Source organism: Pteropus medius, unplaced genomic scaffold (genome assembly GCF_902729225.1).
Source record: "Pteropus medius unplaced genomic scaffold, Ma_sr-lr_union100, whole genome shotgun sequence".
Classification (NCBI taxonomy): Eukaryota; Metazoa; Chordata; class Mammalia; order Chiroptera; family Pteropodidae; genus Pteropus; species Pteropus medius.
In genome coordinates this window covers 26,270,452-26,293,134 of record NW_024354502.1, presented here as the reverse complement: position 1 = coordinate 26,293,134, position 22,683 = coordinate 26,270,452, and the positions used below count along the sequence as shown (strand labels likewise).

The window sequence follows — 22,683 nt, the reverse complement described above, 5'->3', positions numbered from 1 at the left end:
GTGTTCCTGGGAGGTTAAGGCAAGACAGAGTGCCTAGCCTAACAGCTGGGAGGAGAGGCCAGGAAGGGAGTAAGGAAATTAATCGAGGAAGTAGTTGAGATGAACCTTGAAGTAAAATAAGGTCTAGCCACAGGAAAAGGAGGGAGAGCACCTTCCAGACACTAAGCAGGGTATGCACAAAGCATGGAGGTCAGACAGCGGGAATAGAAGTTAGGGGGAAAACATGTGGCTGGCGATAATAACGTAGGGCAGGAACCAGATCAGGAATTCTTGCTTGCTATGCTATGAACTTGTATTTTATGTTAATGTTGCTCAAGAGTTAAGGTGTATAAGATTCTTCTGGGGGCTATATATACTTTAAAAGAGTACTAATCTTGTAAACGGAAAATGGAAACACAGGATTCTAATTACATTTCTATGTGGTCTTCGGCAAGTTACTTATTTTCTTTAGGCCTCAGTTGCTTACTTGAGTTTATTTAGAGCCAAGCAAAATAATTAGCATGATAATATACTAACCTCTTTTTGCAATTTTAGTGCAAGGTTAGAAACAAGTACAAATAAGAAGCATGCTTATTAAAATCATATTAAAGCCACAGAATAACAACAGCGTTTACTCTTCAAAGTATATTCGACTAGGCTTCCTAAAGTGTGTACCCCTCTTCTTTAAATCTAACTTGCCTGAATGTACAGAGAAGTAAGCTGGGGTCAGGAGATGAAATGATTTCTTCGAGGTCATGTATCACTTAGCAGGGAGAACTAGATTATTTTACTATTGAGAAACTATGTAGAATCATCACAAGAAGAAAACTTCATCAGGTTTTCTATCACTAAATACTTTATTAACAGGTGAAATATGGAAACACCCCTCCTTCCTCCCCAAGAGAGTTATTTGCCAAAACCACATAGTTAGTGACTGAGCTCAGACTAGAACAGAACAACTTGTTCATGATTTAGTATTTTTTCTACTAGATTTTTCTGCATTGTCCTATACTATACTTTTTTTTTTTTTAAGAAAATCATGTGATGGTCAGACCGCTATTAACTCTGTCCCATAAATAATTTTTTTTACTGGTGCTAGGTATATGTAAAGACAATATGTCTGTATTTGCCTTAGGGTTATATATACTAAGGAGTCCCTGAAATGCAGAGTGGAGAATATTAGGAATTTTTAAAACGGATATCTACTTATAGCTATCACAGATGAAAATGATACCTTTTAAAATTTTCTACACTTAGGGCTCCAAATTTGAATACAACCATGATTTATTTTTGCTTTTGTTTTTAGCTTATTTGATCTCCACATATTGAACCAACTATATACAATTAACAGTGTACCATAATCTTGAACAAAATATTAAACAAGCATAGTTATTCTGTAACAAACAATTATTAAAATAAAGAAGCCCAATAATGAAGTAATTATTGTATTTATATACTTCTAAAGGCACAACTGGCTTCAGAATTAAAGAAACAAACTCCTGAGAACAAGCTTTAAAATACTGTCCAAATAGAATAAATTGTACTTAACAAAGAATTCCCAGTTATGCCCTTAACTCTAACGAGCTAGGCCTAGACATCTGGATTTTTAAATTTCTCAAATGATTCTGATTCCTGGCTGGTTTGGGATGCGATGATTCAAACAGTTCTAGTTCTGAGTCATTCAGGGATGTATCACCCCAAGAGTGAGGCCTGATAATTCACTGAATTTTTCTAGCTTGCCTCCTATATAACAAGGTCATTCTGTTAAATCTGTAGTTCTGTTAAACTGATATTTGCAGTAATTAAACTAGAAAATAAGGTCTGGCTGGTTTCTTGTATATAAAATGTACCTAAAGGCTCTGGTTGATAATTTTTCTAGTCTCTCTACTTCAGCATTTTACACTGGGGGTTGATAGTCATCCAGTTCTAGGAGTTGTGGCCAAGAAACTTGTGCTTTGTGCTCACTGAGCTCTTTATGTTGATTTAATGAGACAGACCGCAATATTCAGGTGTTCTTCAGGGATACTAAAACAGGCGGGCCAAATTTACATATTTATGAGACTAAACTGTTTGAATTTAAGCCTGCGCCCGCACACACACACACACACAGTAGCGAGCACACACACACACACACACAGAAATTATGTCGCTGCGGTGTTTTCCTTTAAATGCTTTACGTGAACAGTTTTCCCAAGGTTATATTATTGATAAACACAAGAACTACATCTGGAGGAAATCCTTTGAAATTAGATTCTAAATCCACATTAATGCCAAGTAAGTAATGAGTACCGAGAAGTACTGAATAGTAGTGCTGCGAGCAACGAAGGAAAAACTAGTTGTTTTTCATTTTTTCTTTCTAAGATAGGGCAAGTGCTTAATTCCTTGCTTTTTCTATGTCCAGGTTTGTTTGAGGCTCTGTGTGTGTGTGTGTGTGTGTGTGTGTGGTGTGTGTGTGAGAGGAGAGAGGAGAGAAAGAAATGAAACAGTAACAAAAATTTAGTTCTTAAAATGTTACTGCTTTGAAAATATAACACCACTCCTCAACCTTTGCTTTGAATTCATCAGAGGAGGCAATGTCAAACACGCAAACATAAAATAGCAGCTCTAATTATTACAGAGACACAGGGGTGGAAAGGACAAGAAGTCTTTTGGTCCTTCTCTTTTCACCTTCAGGCAGATGGCATTTTTATTTTTAAAGGACATACCTGGGCTGATGTAATTTCCATAGAGATGTTTTTAGATATATTTATCAGAACAGATCTTCAAAAAAATCTGAAACTAATTTAATTATGTTTTGCCAAGGTGTTCGAGATACTTGTTTTTATCATTCAAATAAACTGCTACTATGATTCAGATAAAATGTCCTCAGAGCAAATGAGAAACGGCATAGTAGCCCTGCAGGAAGTACAGGGAAGGAGGACATGGCTGAAAATGGAGAATGTTTCTGTTTGATTACTTAAATCCTCTCAAGGAATATTTTTTGGTGGGACCATTATATTGCCAGGCCTTCGCGATGATTTAAGAGGACAGGAGAGTTGGGTTTGAAAGCTGTCCTTTTCCTAGTGTTTTCCAGGAAAGGGTAGGTTTTTAAGGATTTTATGTGACATAATTTCCCAGTGAGATGTGAACAATATGAAAGATGCACCATGCCCATTAACCTTCTTGGTTAAGAGCACAGCTCTGGTCGAAGTTACCATTTCTTTGAGAGATGATAAAGGCACCACAACAGAGAGACTGTACAATCATGCTTGTATCTATTTTTAAATCACAATAAACATTTTCATTATAGTGATAACTGAGGTAAATTCCAGGCAATTGCTGCAGAGTGCTTCATGAAGAACTATGTGTTAACTTTGATGAAGAAGTCAGGGTTCTATCAGTTGTAGGGAATGAGTCACCACCGTGAATAGTATTTTCAGCTCACACCACACAAGTTGAGGGAGCTCATATTAACTTGCGAAGTCTTTTAGAGGTTCAGGAAGTTAACTGATGCTAAGGCTTAAAGTGGAACTCTTTTAATGGGTTAGTAACTATATAACATTCCCCTCTTATTAAATACCACATACGAAGCCATGAAAAATAAGACATGGACGATTTGGGATAGTAAGGTGGTTTAAATGAACCTGTGTAAAAGGGCTCGAAGCCATTCACTTAGCATTCTCACTTAGGTGAAAATCCAGAAAGCAATATCCTTTCCGAAACAAAATCTGGAGACTAAGACAAAAGAGTAAATAGCTGTGTTCCAAAAGCTACAAGTTATGTTTTAATCTTTCTGTGAGTCAAAAAAGTTATTCAACCAAGGTCAATGCTCTCTCAGAACCCCAAGGGGGAAGCATGGCCTTTGCTGCTCATGACAGCTGTCACATACATCCTGTCAATAACAAGTAAAACCAAACCCAACTTTAAAATCAGCTTTATTTGACAAAATAGAAGAGGGAAAGAATCACTGGAGGGAAATAGATTACAACAAATAGGGTCAAAGGTATTTCTACTGGAAAACATTTCTCTAAAGCAAAATGAAGGAGTTTTAAGAAATATCTCTAAATGATGAAATTAATATATTTGGATTCAATTTAGAGGGAGAACACCATTTTCCCTAACATTGACTAAGAAGAGTTTATTACCCACCAGAATGGATAGTGGTTTGGAAAGCTGTGTTTAGGCCTTCATTTTCATGACTTCCACTGCGATTCATATTCATCTGTGAACAGCTGAGCTGTTGTAGAATCTGGTAGCCATCAACACGAATGAAAATAGATTTATCTAAACATCTCTTAGAATAAACTTTCTAGGCAAATGTTTAACTCCCTGGTATATATATCAGCAGTGAGACCATTATTCAAAGAAAATTTCAAGTTGGTGATGAGGGCTGACTTCCAAGGCAGTTGGGATGAACAGATCCTCATCGTCACACTAGGCAGCAGTGGGCTACCCATGTGAGCCAGAAGACTGGCAATCATCCATGGTCTTCCGTGTTTACTTCAGTTTACTCAGCCTTCGAAATCTGGCTAAGTTACTAAACATCCAACTTGAGTCATGGTGCATTTTGTAACTGTTAAGTGGTAGTAACACCCTGAATTCATTCTTTATTTTTGATTACTGAATTTGTTATGTATTTTTTCTTGGAGAAATCCTCTTACTAGGGTGGTGAAAGCAGATGATGACTATAACATGCCAATCGAAGGATGAGGAGTAACTACTTACATTGAACTTCTATATTCTACAAAATGGCACCTCTATATGGGCGGGGAGAACCCCTTTTATGGCAGCCAAATATTGAGTGTGGCCTTCAAAATAACCTGTGCTACATAAGAGATAGTTGGGGAAGGTTTGGAAATATGGGTTGGCGCTGTGTCACCTTTACTGGCTTATGTTCATGATTCAGGTCATTGTGTCTCTTCTCTTGGTAAACATGAGTTTTCCAGCTCAGTGTCTTAAAAGCTAGTTACTGAGGAAATGCTCTGCATAATGGACTTAATGATCCAGGACTGGAATAGCAGGGATCTTGGATGAGGTGTCAGGAGAGCTATGCTATTTATATATGGGCAAAGCTTACACAGACACTTCTGCATTATCTTTGCTGCTATTAATAAACCTGCAACTCTTCGTGAGTAGCTAGTTTAAAATAAATCTTACATGATTAAAAGTACTAAAAATGGAAAAGGAACCTTGAACTATCTCTGCCCTAGTAGCCCTAATAATTAATATGCTATGTGTCCAGGATATGATATTACTGCCTGCTGATAGGTATGATTTATAACTGTTTTCTAACTACAACCTTAAGTTGATTCAAGCCATTTTCTCACTGCCCTCTGCACATCAAATAATTCTGGTGTCTGTAGCACATGCCATTCCCCTTTTTTGACATGATATTCCTTTCTCGTTTGCTTCTAAATCTCATCCATCCATGAAGGTTCACAAAGAGGTCTCAAAGCCTCTATTGTAGCTGTGTCTGTTTTCTGAATTCTGACTAATTCTAACCACATTTCTAGTCGGCTGTATAATTTAGCAAACAAAGTTCTCTATGTACACTAATGTAACGCTTCTCTCTTTTTGATTGCCAAGTACTTTAGCACTTTGTTGGACATACAGTAGCATAGCTCTTGCTTCAAGATAGGCATCTCCAGAAGGCGAGTGATATGGGTTCATTTTCCAGACCCTCAGCAACAGAAGTCTCTATTGATACTAATTTTTAGGAAACCCTATGCTTTTGCGACACCAAAAGAATTACAGAGAAAAGGCTGACCTGAAATGCACAAGGGGTATTGTCCACACAGTAGACTCTCAAATTGTAGTCCAGCGAGTTACAGGACATGCAGCCAAAAACTGCGACCTTGAGTTGCTTCACGGCACAGTCTGTGATTGGTTCTCCAGTGAGGGCATACGTCCCAAAGCTGTCTAGGAGCACATGACAGGCAAAGGGGTCCAGAAGGCAGTAACAGGATGTGGATTCATCCTCCACTGACATCACTTCCTGTTGGGAAAAGGTGTGTTAGATTTTCTCAGTTTTGGAAATAAGGTGTGATTTAACAATTTCTTTGCAAGGACATAAACAAACTTTTTTGGAATATTTTTATTGCCCTAATTTTCTCAATAAATGCTCCTCTTCTATCAAAATAACTCCTTGTATCAGAAAGTCAAGAAATGGTTATATTAAGTGTTGGAATTCTACTTAATAGCTTATAGCAAACATCACTTTCAAAGTTCTATTTGTGGTTAATTTGTTCAATGGTGAATTTAAAAAAAAATATATCAAACATTAACACCAATAAGCAAATGTTTATATTTTTAAAAATATCTATTTCTTGTAATCCTATCTGGGCCAGGTAGCTTCCATTTGTTCCTCCAGATCTACTCTGCCCTTCCTCCTTCCCTGTGCTCTGTGCCCTAAGAAGCAGGTTCTTTGGGGTTCAGAAATTGGGAAGCCTCTGTAGGAGCTCAAGATGTAGGAGGAAAGTGAGGCCAGGTTCCTCATCCAAGGTCTTCTCCCTGTGAGGGTACCTCACTCACACTGTCTCTTTCCTCCACTTACCATGTCTCATACCATTTATTCAAATCTCTGCCTTCTGGCCTTCCATGAACCTCACTCTTGTCTTTTCCTTTATCTCTTTTGGGGAGCAGACTTCGGGTTGCAATAGTTAGTAAAAAAAATATTTATAACATTTGTTATTGATCCCAAATTCCAATTTAAATGGGCACCTTATATTTTATCTGACAAATAGGCGTGATGTAATAATAGCTTTGCTGCTCTTTCATGTGGTTTATCTTATGGTTTCCTACCATGCCCACATTATGATTGGATCCTTTACAAATAACCCTCCTCAAATTTTCCTTGATTATGCCATGTATTTCCTATGGAGATCCTCACTGAGACAGTATCTCATCGCTCTTTCCAGAAACAAACTAAGTTTAAAATAAATCAACTTTAGGTGTCCAAAAAAAGAAAAAAGTCTATTTCGGACGACTTCTTTCATATCCTTAAGGCAATATATATATATTTATTTTCCAAATATTTTATCCTCGTTCATTCCATCAAAATCACTCACAAGGAATTATTAAATAAATGGTTTGGATAAGATATTGTAAGACCAATTCACCCTCCCTGATAAGAACTTAGGTGTGCGTGGCTGGTTTGGTAGAGCATGAGTATAACACCATCTGGACGTAAAAGACTGCGTGGAAGTGCTGAGAAGAAAAGCGAAAGTGGTGAAAATCCAGGCAAAGCAAAACGTCTTGAAAAAGAGACCAAAACCTGGCCCCGTTGGAAAACCCGTGGAACTTCACGCCCCAGGAAATTTGCTTGTGGTTTTACAAGGACTGGAAAAATGGCAGAATGCATTTTCAACGAGGAATCCGGACTCATTTTAAGACGTAGCTGGGCAGGGTAAATGTAAACCATCACAGCAACTTGGATTTTTCTTCTAGAGAAACATGATTTTCCTTTTACTTCTTTTGCAGGAAACACCTCCTGGGAGGTTAAGATCCCAGGGCTAGCTGGAACAGGTCATTGAGTTCCAACGAGATAATTCACCTGCTTTCATGCAAACTGAGTTCAGAAAGACATGAAAGGGATCCCTATCAAACAGATAAATCAGAGGTTTCACTTAAAACAGTAATTCCACTGCAATCTTTCTCTGCCGTGACTGTCTCCCTTGTTGTCAGCCTCCTCTCATGTATCCCCATTTTCTTGTCTCTTTTGTTCTTGTTCTGTAACTCTTTTACATATGCTCATCTACATGGGGAAACAGACACTAAAAATAATTTTCAGTGCATTCGTTAATTCAACCAAACATATTTAACACCGACTGCGTTCCTGAATACTTACACATAGATTTGTTATAATCCCTCTGATGACAAAAACAGATACAACGATTTTATATAATCCCTATTTATATAATCCCATGTCAGCCATATGATGACAAAAACCAATATAGTGATAAAGTTTTATTTACCAAAGACAGGTACATAAGAATACATGTGGGTAATTACAACTGTATTATAAAACCATTATCGTGAAAATCGCTAGCCAATACTAACACATGCCACCAACTCTCCGAAAAATAAGAAGATGCTCACAAATTTCATAGCTGACTCTTGGTGCTAAGAGAAGGTAAGCTTAAATCTATCCCATAGGTGGAACCCAAGTCCCGTTTTTCAAAAAGGAAGAATAGGGTCTCACCTCCCACTTGCCCTGCTGAGTCCTCTTCTTTAAATGGATATTCCAGTGTTCAGAACTGACGTCCGCACAGTGCGGGATGGTCAATGCAAAGGGAGTGGTGACAATCATGTCTGGGGGACCACAGGTGACTTCAGGGCTCAGGAGCACCTCCGATCCATCTGACTGGAGGCTTTAGAGTTGGGAAAAGACAAAAGAGAGAAGCACGTGAAGGAGGGGGCATATATATGTAAATGGGAATTTAGATACAAACTGCTCTTTTCTTCAGGCGGAGCACAGCCCTATCCAGGATTCCTCCTGGGGAGCACCATACATGCAGAGGCTGGTCTGGAAGACAGCCATTAATCCTGAGCTGCTCAAGCACACAGACTGAGCTTAAGCCTAGACTTCAGATCTAGGTTTCGACAAATAAAATGACAAATGCTTCTTCAGAAATACAGGGCAGAACAGAAGAAAGCAAAGATCTGGTTGGTGTGTCACACACCAGCTGCTGAATCCTTATTCCTGTTGATAACATCATCAATGACTAAAGCCAAGAATATTATAGAAATGATTGATCTGGTAATCATACCATCAGATTCTTTTCTCCTAAAAACACGCTCTACAAATATTTTTAATGCCAGTAAGCGATAAAACAAATTATTATGGAACAAAGCAACACTTCAAACACACCCGAATTGAGTATGTCTCTTCTGGTTTTGAAAACATTTATTTTCTGCCAATGCACAGACACATAGGTTATATAGTGATAGCACAGTAGACAGACAGTTCATTATAAATGTGCATAATCAAACACACAAATATATAGCTTTCAACGCATTCCTACTTTAGATCTAACTTTAAAATCATTCTACCCGAAGCCGATGTTCAGTTTTTTCTGTATTGTGAATTATTTACAATGCAGAATCATGAAACAAATGAAAGAAAATGAAGTTTAATTAAAGGGAAATAATACCACCTCAGTGAATACCTCCCTCTTTCATTTTCTGTCTTTGTTTTTAATCTCTTCCCCCAAACAGTAAGATGGGGTGCTCTATAGGATAGTAGTCAATGAGGAGAACCCAAAAGCCTACTCATTTTTCTCCTACTGCTTATGTGTTTTTGAGCAGCTATTTGATTTTTTTTTGATGGATTTTCACATGCAAGAGAGAGAAGATATGCAATAAAGCAATTCGAGACTCTCAGATGAACAAAGCTACACAAGAGCTAGGATCCGTATTACCTACACTTCCTCTTACCCAACCTAGAAAAGACATTTAAATATGTCATCCCTGGTCAAAAAAGCAATCTCTTGAGCAAGATAAAGATGTGAATTAGTACTAAAAGATACCACCTTTTCTGAGATCCTGTATAAATAGTTTTTCTGTGAGTACATCTAACGTGTTATTAATTTCTGACTTGCTTTTGTTGATATCGCTTGTTCTCGCTCAAATTAGTAATGGTCATACTCTACTTCATCGTACACAGTTTGCTGCTGCAATAAAAGTCAAGGTATAGATCTGAGCAGGGATATCTTTTAGCTACTGTATCTAAAACAGACCTGAACGTTATTACACGGTCTCCCTCCCTCCCCAAGAAGCACTGGAGATAACTTCAAAAAATTCCGTCTTCCACATAGGCAACCATAGTCCAAAACTGACAATTCTTGCTATACAAGCAAAGCACAGGGTTAACTGAAAATGTCAGCATTTATCTTTAAGCAGGGCAGGCAAGCTATGGGGGTGGCTTTGGAAAGCAGTGATTTAGTAATAACAAATGCTCTGTGAACAGCCTAGAACAAATACACTTGAGGTTTGAAAAAAATATAAAATGCCACTGAGTGCTATAACCAGGACAAAGTGGCAGCCTACACTGGGATGCCTGCCAGTGACTATTAGAGAGGGTTAAGCGCTCTCCGCGTAACTGCCACCTGCATTCATCACAGACAGGAATAGCAGAGATGCTTATGAGTGACCGATGACAAGCTCTCCTAAAAGAACTATTTAATTGCTTTCAGAGAATCATCCCCCTTGTTGAACATATTGTTCAAACATATGGGAGTTTGGGGAATTATTTAATGTCAAATGAACTGAAATCAGCTAATTAGATGAACTCTCACACTCATGAATAGCAAGGCTCCTCTTGGTAATAACTTAAACAGCATTAGGAGTCAGAGGCAGTGCATATCCGGTCTTAGGCAGCATGTAGAATGGGAACTTTGTATTAAGCAGGCATTAGGTATTGCCACCAGTGCAAAGGCAGTAAATCAAGATTTATATCTAATCCTCCCACTGTGAACGTAGTGTCTGTGGGTGAAGGTGTCCCTCTGGTGAAGGAAAACTTAAACAACTTCACTCCCCGCCCCCATTAATAATAATCTGCCCTTTTCTGCTACCTTTTTGTCTGTGGCAATCAGGGAGATTTACAAATATTAATTAAAGCTCTTACACACCTGGGGAGGCAGGTGTTAACAGCAGAAGGTCACAGAGAAGTCAATCACAGCAATGGAAGCAAAATAACCCTAAATTTCTACTCGTAGGTTCTTGCTCCGTGTAACTAGATGTACTTTCCTCTGTTGCCACTAGGAAATTTCTGGTCGACTTGCTGCCTCTTGTGACATCCCAAAGAAAGATGGGGGAGAAAACACAGTCTAGGTGTAGTCATGGACACAGACCTGGGGCATCTGAGGACAGAAATCTGGGGAGAGATGCCTTTGATTAGGCCTTGGCAAAAATGAAGATTTGTAATGAAAGCATGGATGGTATTTAAGTTTTCCCACATTATATAGTACATGACAGGGAAGTATTCATGCCCTTGCTAAGGAAAAAAAAGTAACACGGTTTTCTAAAATTGCGGTGAGCTAATTATAACGGTGAAATAATAACAGCAGTAATTTCAGGACCATAATATGAACCACTTTAGTGCATCACATACCGTAGTGCAGACTGAAAAGTCCGGATGTGTGGGACTTTTGATACTTATCTTTTTCACTGTGTTCATATTCTCTCTCTCAATCTCTCAATCTCTCAATCTCTCAATCTCTCAATCTCTCAATCTCTCAATCTCAATCTCTCCAATCTCTCCTGTCTCTCAATCTCTCCAATCTCTCAATCTCTCCAATCTCTCTCTCTCTCTCTCCTCTCTCTCTCTCTCTCTCTCTACACACACACACATGTTTATGCTGTTCATGTTTATGAATGCTTATGATAGAAAACGATCAATAATTTAAGTCAGGTCTGTATACCCAGCTGGCCTGCTGAGCCAATGTATGGAAATACGGTTGTGAATTCAAACTTCTGCTCACACAATGCAGCTGAGGGTTCTGGGAAAAACTGATGGCTTTGCAGCTTTGATGCCTCAACTACAGATACACATGGTAGGAGAGGGTGCACAAGAGCATCTGGCCTGGTAACCTGGCATGACAGGAAGACCCACCTTGATAACCTTGTTTAATTACCAGAAAGGGAAACCAGTAATAGAAAAGTAGCGGCAGAGGACATAAGAAATGGGCCAAAAGAACATTCTTATGTCCTCTGTGTGGCATCATCCCCGATACCACATCCCTTGTCATACGTTTTGTCATTAAAAGCAGATGGTGTGGCAGAAGGGAAAGCCGACTTTCCGTGCCTCACTTCCTCACATGTAAAATAATACCTACTCTGAGATTGTTTTGAGAGTTAAAAGTAAAGCATAAAAAGCACCTAGTATGTGCTCATTAAGTGAGGGTTCAGCTTCCCCAACCCCAAACTCCCACCCCTCCTGCCCTTTTTTGAGTCTTATTTCTATCAGAACTGTGCTACTTTGTGATGGCTTAATTCAATGAATTGTCATTATGTCAGTATATGCTTTGGCAAAATTTTCAATGCCTTAGAGATGTGCACTGAGAATTTCAGGTATCTTGGCAATGCTTTCATCCTCACTTCCCACAGTCCTCAATTCAGCAACTGGAGGAATCCCACTAAAATGCCAACTTGTTCCCGCTTCAAGGAATTGCAGCCGTTCCCTGTGCTCCAGAACGCTCTGTGCTGCCTGGAAGAGTTTTCCTCCAGATCCACATGGTTAGCTCCCTCATGCCCTTCAGATCTTTGCTCAAATAGTGCCTACTAATGAGGCGTTTCCTGACCACGCCTGAGCTGCACAGCTGCAGCGTTCCCTACACGAAAAGCTGGCCTTTGCTTTTCTTTTTCTGCAAAAACAATTATTGCCCTCAAATGTACTATACCATTTGTTCACTTATTTTTTGTCTTCCACAAACTAGAATGTAAGCTCTATGAGGCAAGAATATATATGTTTTTCTGTTTTGTTCATTGTTGCATCCCCAGTGCCTAATATATGCTGGTCGTAAGCACTAAAATATACTTGTTGGAAAGGACATAAACCCAAAATATTGATTTTTTTCGTCCGCAGCAACGTTAGTACCCCAGGTCAATACATGAGGATTTTAATGAAAAGTGAAAAAGAATGATAGTAAACTTCGTATCTTCTTGAATAGAAAACTGTCGGGGACTAGAGGTCTAGGGGTCTACCTGTGCACATTTTGCTCTTGCTTTCAGTATTTCTCGACCTAATTCTAGACTTTACTTGGTTTCAGAGTATCTTCCCCCAAGGTACTCACTACCTACAAAGGGTAAAATTACCATTTTATGGTGGGGAGTCTTGGCAGACACCACCTAACCCAACTTATCAAAGTTAACGTTTCCAGTGATGGGATGAGTCGACAGAATATACCTCCCGAGATGACATAGTGAAAAGGACTCAGTATCCCTTCTGTAACATTCCTGTTGACAATACATAGCCTGAATCTTATTGTAAGGAAATATCAGCAAACTCAAATTGAGGGATAGTCTGCGAAATAAGGGATCTGCATTCTTAAAAACCATCAATGTCGTGAAATAGAGACAGACTCGGGAACTGCTCCAAATTAAAGACTAAAGACACCTGACCGTAGAATGTAGTGAATGGACTGGGATTTTCATTTGTTCTAAAGTACGTTATTCGGATAATAGGTGAAATATGAATACAGTCTGTGAGTAGATGACAGTATTGTATTAATGTTAATTTCTTAATTTTAATAGTTGTGCTCTGGTTAGGTAAGAGAATTTGTTTTTAGGATATACACACTGAAGTGTCTCCAGGGCAAAAGACACTTGTTTACAATGATTAAAATGTGTGTATTTATGTGTATTTTATTTGCATGTATATGTGTACACATACATACACATCTGGAGAGAGAGAGGAGAGTAGCATACAGCAAATTTAGTGAAATGCTAACATTTGTGAACCTGGATGTGGAATAGCTGGAAAGTTTTTATACTGTTCTTGCGAGTTTTCCTTAAGGTTGAAATTTTATCAAAAAATGCACATATTTTTTTGAACGAACAAATGAACGAATATAGAGACCCAGGGAGAATTTTCGTAGAATTATTACCATGAAAGCAGCAGAGTCACTGCCGACTGTATAAAATGTGTAGTGGAGGGTGTCAGAGGAGCTGCAGTGGGTGGTGATGTGGTGATGGTCCAAACCTCACCATGTGGTAACACTCAGCAGTACATTAATGCCACCAGAAGGTCACGCTGATGAAGATCAGCTACAAGCAGCAACTTCTAAACACGGCAGTTCTAGAGGTGTGTCTGTGCACATTTTGCTTTTGCTTTCAATGCTTTTCGACCTGATCCTAGACTTGTAACATGTCACTCTCTTCAAGCAAAACAACCAGTTCCATATTTTAAGATGAGATTTTCATTGTTGTTGTCTGCCATCCTGCGCTTGGTAATTATTGTACCCTCCTTTCCTCCTTATGGTCTATATTATAGATTAATGTAGGTTTGATCACCTTTACCCAGAGTATCACTCAGGAATGCAGGCAGGAGAGTAATGATAGTTTTACTATGCCTGGGTCGATACATAATTAAATCATATTTTAATGGAACAGACATAAAAGGCAGATAGATGGAAGCTATACTCTGTGTTAATATTAGAGCTCAGAAAGCAAGGTAGCTCCAGTCTCCTACATTTTTCTACCCAAGAAGATACATAGTTTTAACTATTCTCTTTTTCTCTTTTCATTGAAACCCTCATGTATTGACCTAGGGTACTAACACTGCTGTGGATTAAAAAAAATAATCATCAATGTTTTGTTTTTTTTAATCATTTCTGTTGTTTTTCCTTGAGTCAGAAACCTGTCTCACTCTTCAGTTCTGACCTAAGCTTTCAGATCAGCCCCGGGAAAATTACATCATAGACTCTCCTGGGGAGGTGGGCCCTTTAAAGCCACTTTGGTTATCAGTTTTATCGTAAAACTGTGACTAGGTCTCCCGAGGGCTTTAATTCTGTAACTCCTATGTATGACTGAGAAAATAGACTCCCGGAAAGGGAGAATAGAGGATGAGAAGCAGAACAGAAGGAAAAGAGTGAAGTTGAGCAAAATCTCTCTGTCTTAATAGATTCTTCTTTTAGTCTTTAAATGGTTCTAACACTGAAATATGGTTCAGAATTCCTTGGGTAGTTTGTTTAGAATTATATTCCTGGACACCATCAATGAAGATTCTGATTATTTCTGGGATAGGGCCAAAGAGCTTGCACTTTTTACTTGCATTTCCTACGTGCAATGTAGCCTTGGCACTAACATTTGAGAAAAGTATAGTTCTCGAGAAATATCCAAAGCAATACCTCACACAGTGGGAGCTTGGTGGTCTGTCGAATACAGATGGGGTAGGCTTCCGAAATGGAATTTAGATGCTGGCTGAACTTTAAGTGCTCAATATTAAGGCCTTGGATGACACTACTGTGATTGAAAATTCAGCTGCACAGGGACCGTTCCTACATCCCCCTTCTCTAAGTAGCATGTGTATTAATAAGCAAGGATGTCAGGTTGGGGGCGTTGATTTACAATGGCTGGAAATAATGTTATGGTTCATCAAGCCATTATATTCCATTAGTTGAGGCAGGGAAAGGAGCGGTTAGAACAGTGGATTACAACAAGCAACAAGTGCAATGCACTGTGGTTAGAAGCATGTGGCTCTAAAAAGATTTAAAGATCTGGGTCGCCCATGCACTATTATCTGAAACAGGGTCACAGAAAGAGAGATGGGACAAGGGGAACTGGAGCGAGAGGAGAATTACACACACACTGGAGTATCTGAATTTGCTGAAATTTGAGCAACACCACACTGAGAGATTAAACTGTTTGCATATGTTAAATGGCTTTGGTTTACACACACATTCATAGGGTGTTTACCAATTAATATACCGAAGGAATCACAAATCATGAGTAAGTCAACAGTTCCAAGACACAATTTAAGCCTCATCTTTCATGCAGTGTCAGGTTTGTGTTTAGCTTGTTTACTAGGAGAAGCAGAATGAATGATGGCTGACTGTAAGTACTTTAGAGTAAAAGATAGTGAGTGAAAAGGGAGAAGAGTGATCTACATGCATGCTGCTGTGGCGTTTCTTATATCAACTGAGTTGTTTATTCATTTACATTTTGAATGGGGAAAAGCAGCCTTCTCTAGAGGAAACCTGATTCCTATTTCAAACAGTCATTTCATTTTAGGTGGGGAAAGGACCTAGGAGTAATCAGGCCCAACACCACTGTTCAGATGAGGCGATGGATGGGCATGGTGGGGGTGGAGTGACATGGCCAAAGTCACACCTCACCGTGACAGAGCTGGGACAAGAATCTCCTGTCCTGTTAGTGTCGGTGGTCCTGGGTTGTGTGCAGGTCCGTGTGTGTGTGTGGTGTGAAGTGGGGTGGGGGGGGGGGGGGGCAGGAGGCCCGGGAGTGCAGGCTTGTGAGCGGAAGGAATGTTCCCTGGGACATAATCTCCAAACCTGGAATTTTTAAGGTAAAATGTTGGCATGAGAGTTGCTAAGATTGTATCACAGACACCTGGAGAAAGCCCTAGGAAAGCAGGGCCTTGAGGTACATAAAGTGGTCAGAATGGAGCCTTATATTAGTTTCCTATTAATGCTATACCACTGACTTACTGGCTTAAAACAACACAAATTTATTATCTTACAGTTTGGTAGGCCAGAAGTCTCACTGACCTAAAATTATGGTGTCATCGGGGTTCTAGAGAGGAATCCAAGCTCTTCCAGCTTCTAGAGGCCACCTGCATTCCTTGGCTGGAGGCCCCTCTTCCACCTGTGAGCTAGCAGCATAGCATCTTCATATCTCTGTATCTGACTCCGATACTCCTGCCTTCCTCTTACAAGGACCCTTGCACAGGAGCACCAGCACGATCCAAGATAGTCTCTCCTCAAGGTTCTTAACCTTAATCACATCTGCAACGTCCCTTTTGCCATGTATGGTAACACAGTCACTGGTTCCAGGGATTAGGATGTGGACATCTTTGTAGGGGGGAGCTGGCATTCTTTTGTCTACCACCAGCCTTTTCATGACTTGTTTGCTTTACAGTTAGAACCTAGAGACCCCTCTGCTGCTGCCTCTTGATTCACTGCTATCTCCCAGATGCCACACAATCAACCAAAGTGCTGGTGGACGTGTGGGTTATCTTCATTGTTTCAGATGCTGGCACCTCCCCCGCCCCTGCCTGTCGCACACACACCTGATTTCCAGAGTGGGCGCTCCATACCTGCATACACTTTATGGAGTCCTGAGAAGTTGTTACAGTTTGTCGTAAAGATTATAACCAAGGGAGTTAGAAGGCTGATCATCCAGATTTTCAAAAAGGGCTGCGTGGATTCTGTTAGAGAGCATGGAGGGCAGCCGCCTTGGTGCGGGCTGGTGTCCTCTCCCAGCATTTTTATTAGACTATAATTAAGTAAAGTGAAAAGGATGATATATATTAAATATCTTAATAGGACAGGTTGTTTCTACTTCTAGCATGGGCAATAAAAGAGATGGCACATACAAATAAAAATAATTACATACGTGGTGTTCCTTTACCATGTGCAATCAAACTCACGAAGCAGTGACTTTCCTCTTACTGAATTAAGGTGCGTCTTCCATTCAGGTCTGTTAACAACATTCACACACCATTGTCATCTTGTCAATGGCATCTTTAATTAAAGACGCCTCTGGACCACTCTAATCACTTCACATTGTGAGCTCACAGGGGCTTCAAATGCACTTTGATTAAAATGATGGCAATTTTTATTTGTGCTTGTTTATAGACCAAGTGGGTGTGAGGCGGAAGGGAAGGTAAAGAGCATGGTATGAGGAAATTCTCCTTCTCCCCAAATCAGATCATAAAATGACTATGAGAATTCACTCCCCTCCCTACTTTTTTTCTTTTTCCTCTTTCTTTCTTCTCCTCTTTTGGGGGGTTAATGGCATTATATTCTAACCTAAATGACTTGGTGAAGATACCACTATGATTTTACTGTGGAAAGGGGCACAATCTTCAGCTAAAGGCACATTAACCCTTCTAGGCCATTAAGATGCCATTTGATGAAGTGCCCCTTTTATCACACTGCATGGCACTGGTAGCCTGAAAGAATTAAAGTGTTTCTGAAATAGCAGCAATTTACTCCCCTTGCTCCAGGAGAAAGAGCCCCTTTGTGCCTTTAGAAGCACCTTCCCTCTTCGGCAGTTCCCTTTACCTGCTTTAGAGTTAATTCATGGCAGATCTCCTTGAGGGCGTAGGGATATGCCATCAATTTGACTCTTCCAATGAAAATTCGTAAAGCTCATTTACAGCAACAAACTGGATTAAAACCCATGACTGACCATTGAACAGCCATGGTGACACAGATAATTCACTCATTTCTATGCATCACTAGCAAGGAAAGTCTGGCAAAGTGGACAGGGACAAAGTTTGTTCAAGATGGCATAAGCCACTTGCTCAGCCTGACTGGTCAGTGATCTCTTATCTAACACTTGCCCACCTGGAGTCCATACAGTGTACCTCTAAAGCATAAATAATAGGCCAGACATCTAAGAGAAATAAAGGTAGATTCAAAAGAATTGACACAGGGTGTCCTTCATAGCTTCACAAAGACCTTGATTTTAGAGTAAACAGTTAATACGTTTGCTATCACTGAATTAACCTTTCCTGTGAGTCTAGGAATATGGTAACAGTCAAAAAAGGGAAGATCATGAAATCTTTTGCATCACTGGCATAGAGCTAAAGTGAATTCCGTGGATGTTGGAGACCTTATCTATGTAATTAAAATAAGGATAGACAAAAGAAAATAATATCAAATATAGCATTTATGTGGCAGTTTACAGTTTGCACAGGACTTCTCATATATAAGTCACTTTAATGTCCTCACCAAAATCCTGGAATATAGTTAATAATAGACAAAACTTACAGATGATAAAATTGAAACCTAGAGGAAGAAAATGACTTGCTCAAAGCCAGTTAGGCTGTTAAGTGGCAAAGTGGATTGGAACTCAGGCCTCCTGAATTCGTGTGTTCTCACTCTACCATGTTATTCTCATTTCTTATAATTCTTTATTTCTCATGCGATGTCAGTGACCAAGTCCATGCTACTTTCCTGACAAGTGATGCTTGCTATCAGTTCACTTCAGTGAGCTCCAGGATTGGCAGATTCTTACCCAGCTAGGAAGGAAAAGAAAACAATGGAAGGCAGAAGATTCCGCCCTGCGTGAAGCAGGCAAGCATAGTCTCTGCCCGATATTGTGACATTTTGCTGTAAGTAGTCCTGTAGTCATACGCTCTAGCCAAAAGCTGGACATGAGATTTCCATTCAGCAGTCGCCTTTTTTCTTGGTTAAAAATATTACTTTTGCCTTTTATTTACTCTTGAATCAATTTTTTTCCTGCCCCTTTTCTTGTAAGTCAAAGAGCTATATTTACTCCCTGGAAAGAAACCCAGAGTTGCTCCTGGAGCAACTATTATTGCAAGCTCTCAGGTTACCTTCAGCTGGCAAATCTCTCTTTACTAATTAATCATCAGTTCTCCAGCTAGAATTCTGGGAATTATCTCCAACTCCTTCATCTCTTTCACCCCACATTAACACACACACCTGCACACACACATACACACACATACATACATACATACATACACACACACACACACCTGATCTTGCCGAGTTCTTCTCCAAGTCTCTCTCAAAACTCCCCACTGACAGCAACGTGAGGATTAGAGAAAGGATTTAAAATGTTCACAACTGGAGACAAGGACACTCAAAAACCGAGTGACTATAATTTATTGTCTATATTGAGATAACACTTTTGAGGGTGAAAGGGGCACTATTAATAACTGTTAGGCAAAAGATGAGGCATATTTTTATTGTGCTCACAAGGAAGGTGCAGGTATAATGAGGACTTGCACTTGGGGGGTGGCAGTGGAGATGAAGCAGAAGATAATATATGTAAAATGTAAATTTGACCAGGTCTCCTGAATCTTAAGCCTCATAAATCCCTACACACCAGGCGAATTTCAATTTCCCGATTTCACTCCTCCTTTCATATTTTTTTGATTTGCTTAGTTCTAAAAGATGTGATGTTATTTATACCTCTGTGCTTTTGCACATTCTATTCTCTTTGGAATGCTTTTTGCTGTCCTTCAGGTTTAGTCAATTGTCACTTCCTCTCTGAAACCTTCTCTGAGCTTTTAGACAGGGTTAATCTTTTCAGTCCTGGTTGATACTTGTGTTTTTTTTTTTGTCACATGTATCACACTGCAATATCATCATACATTTGAGTAACTGGGTTTGCTTCCAAGGCGTCACCTGTTCTGGTATTAAGTGGTTCTAATTTCCCGAGTAATTGCTACCAATTGTGCTTAGTGGAACCATCCGTGGCAGCATTTTATTTTGGTTCTATGACTTTTCAATAACATCTAGTTATTAAAATAGTTTGATTTAGTTTTCAGGACTCATTTTTGTTCATTTTAAAACTTTAATCTTGCATCCAATTCAACACCCCACCCCATCTCCCAGCACCCATGCACATCGACACACACTCATATACACACACATGCACATTTGCACACACACACAAGGCTCTACTCTAGATGCTTGGTCTGGATAGGAGGGAGCAGGTTGTCCGCTCCTCATGTATTCTGCCTTCCATGAGCTTATCCCTATGTCACTAGGGTAGAAGGAGAAAGAAAACATACATCATCTCCTTACTTCACTACCTGCGTGGCAAGTTAATGAGCTTTTATTGGGTGATTTAAAATTTCTTCAGATAATCCTTAATAGAGTCAGTATAGATGGGTGGTGACTCCAAAAGGCCACAATGACAAAGGTGGCAGGTGACTAGATTGCATATAGTTGCTCTTAAGCATCTGTAGTCCCTTGTATGTTTCAGTTATATCTGCCAACTGGCCCCCAACCGGCCCCCAACTGGCAGCATCTTGATCCTGCTCTCTGAGGCTCTTTGCCTCACACTGAATTGGACCCTGGCAAACATGTTTTCAATCTCACCCTCTCCATCTTCCAACTCCTAGCCAGGAATCATCTTCTTTACCTCTTGGGAATATAGTAACCTGGAGATAATGAAAGTGCTGCTCTTTGCCCGTCTCTCCTTGGCTTTTAGCCGCACGCCCTCTCTTCCCAAAGCTTTTTCTTTTCCTGTTCTGTGGAGCATGGAACAGATCAACAAACTGGTAAACAATGAGAAAATCAGATATCTGTGTCCGCTTCCTGCAGATGACCCAAATTTTATGAGTAATTCTCCTGGAGCTATTCTCTATGGCTTTGGCGAGGGCGGGGACAGCATTTCTGATACCCGTACTCCTCCAAAATGTGACTTCTCTCTCTTGTATCAGTAGGGAGGGAGAGGGCATGGTGTGTGAGTGAGCGGGAGTGTGGTAGCACCCATTCAGATGATGCTTCTCAGCAGGATCTGCGGGAAGGTTCGAATATTAGCCTTGGTATTACAGCTGGCAAATCTCTGAAATCAGAATGTCGGGGTACTTAGTTCTTTTTTTTCTTCCTCATAAATCAGTTCTGAGTTTGTCAATTTCAGGAATACAGAACAAGTCCACTGTGCCCCCAAACATCATCTTGCTATGTATAAACAACCTATGTCCTCCAACCAATACCTCAACCAGAAATAAACTCGCATAAGGGATCCAATTTTTCCTCATCCACCATACCAAATACATTTGGCAATTAACAGGCATTGCCTGAACTGAGCCCATAATATCAACTGTGAGAACTACTGCCAAGTCTTTAGCGGCTAGAAGGTGCAGTGTTTTTTGCCTGAGCCGGAGGATGGCTTGAGGCAAACAAAACCTAGTAGGGAAGTCCTCCAAGCTGGTGAAGGTGAACAGAGATGCAAATCAACCCAGAAGGTTTTAGCCAGGTTTTCTCCCTGTGGCAGTGTCCTGATCAGTCTCATCTGGTGTCAGGGTAAAGCCAAAGGTAGCTACTCTTATTCTGAGCTCAAGGGGCAAGGTTTGATGGACCACTACACCACTACACTAACTGCAGTAGTATGATGCCAGGAGTTTCTTACGTTCTAAGAAGTCAGAGTCTTCAGAGGCCCCAGGAAAAGTGCATACAGTGTCAAATTTTCCTGGGATGAGAGGTTTTAGAATGCCCTCAAATGTCTGCTTGCCATAAAGAATAGTGTGCTACAAACAGATTCACTTAATTAAAGCTCCATTTTTGTAAGCAGAATAACCATACATACCCGTGTTAGCTTTTACTCTTCCAGAAATGAGGTCCTCCCAAACAGTCTAAGGACATTTCTGAGTGATTATATCCTCTGTTAGACATGCTATGTAAGTGTGTGTGTGTGTGCGCGTGTGCGCGCACGTGCATCTTTATAATTCTGTTTTTGTGGACGTTCTTGCTCCTGTGAAGGAAAAGCCACATCAAGCCATTTCACGGAAGTAGCCTATTATTGGGAAAGAAATTGTGAGCCTGTTACTGGGAAATAAATTCTGTTTACTCTCCTCCATTTCCGATGGCTATTTTTTTCTGTCTTTCTAGTCTTGTATTTGGCCTTATCTCATGCTTTGCTATTAAAACAAATGCACCATCAAGGCACCCTAAAATAAGTTAAAGTTTCACAACACCACCATGTCTGGCTTCCCAATCCTCACCGTGAGATGTACCCACTGGGCCATACAATTTGACAATAAGAAACAAAAACAAAACGCGCAGAAGTAAAAAAATGGTTGAAATATTCCTCTGGCTGCCCCAAATTCTAGGTAAAGTATGTGTCTTTTGTAAATTCTTCAATAAGATTACTTACATTTCCAATTCTAGTCTAAGCATTTGGTCAGGGATATCCACATGACAGTGTAATTGGAAAAAGAAATGAATGTTTGCCTTTGGTTTCATTTTATTGCTTCTCAGAAGAAAGCTCCATATAATAATTTTCTGGTCCAGTTCTCTGCTTTCCAACCATGGGGTGGGGAGGGGTGCTAAACGAGCTGGGAGAGGGATCGTGGGAAGACTGTGCTACATCTATACCATTTTCTTATTGTAATATACGTGAGGGGAATCTCTGAAGAGACTTGATTTTCTTTGATCCTCGTTTAAACACCTTAATTTAATTTTATAAACATCAAAACCTGGTTAGAAAGGATGACCGTTTCCCTACCAAAACCCCCCTGAAAATGTGTAAAAAGCAAACAAAAAACAATCCAAATTCTTT

General features: G+C 39.9%; 1 protein-coding gene across 2 annotated transcripts in view; it reads right to left on the bottom strand.

Annotated features, from left to right (window-relative positions):
• Nucleotides 1–22,683, bottom strand: part of UNC5D (unc-5 netrin receptor D) — a 480,798-nt gene that overhangs the window by 33,952 nt on the left and 424,163 nt on the right. For both annotated transcript variants that reach the window (XM_039853533.1, XM_039853535.1), the window contains exons 12-13: nucleotides 8,159–8,327; nucleotides 5,726–5,953 (exon numbers count right to left, since the gene is read on the bottom strand). In XM_039853533.1, the coding sequence (XP_039709467.1) occupies nucleotides 5,726–5,953; nucleotides 8,159–8,327 (397 nt within the window). The remainder of the gene's footprint in view (nucleotides 1–5,725; nucleotides 5,954–8,158; nucleotides 8,328–22,683) is intronic.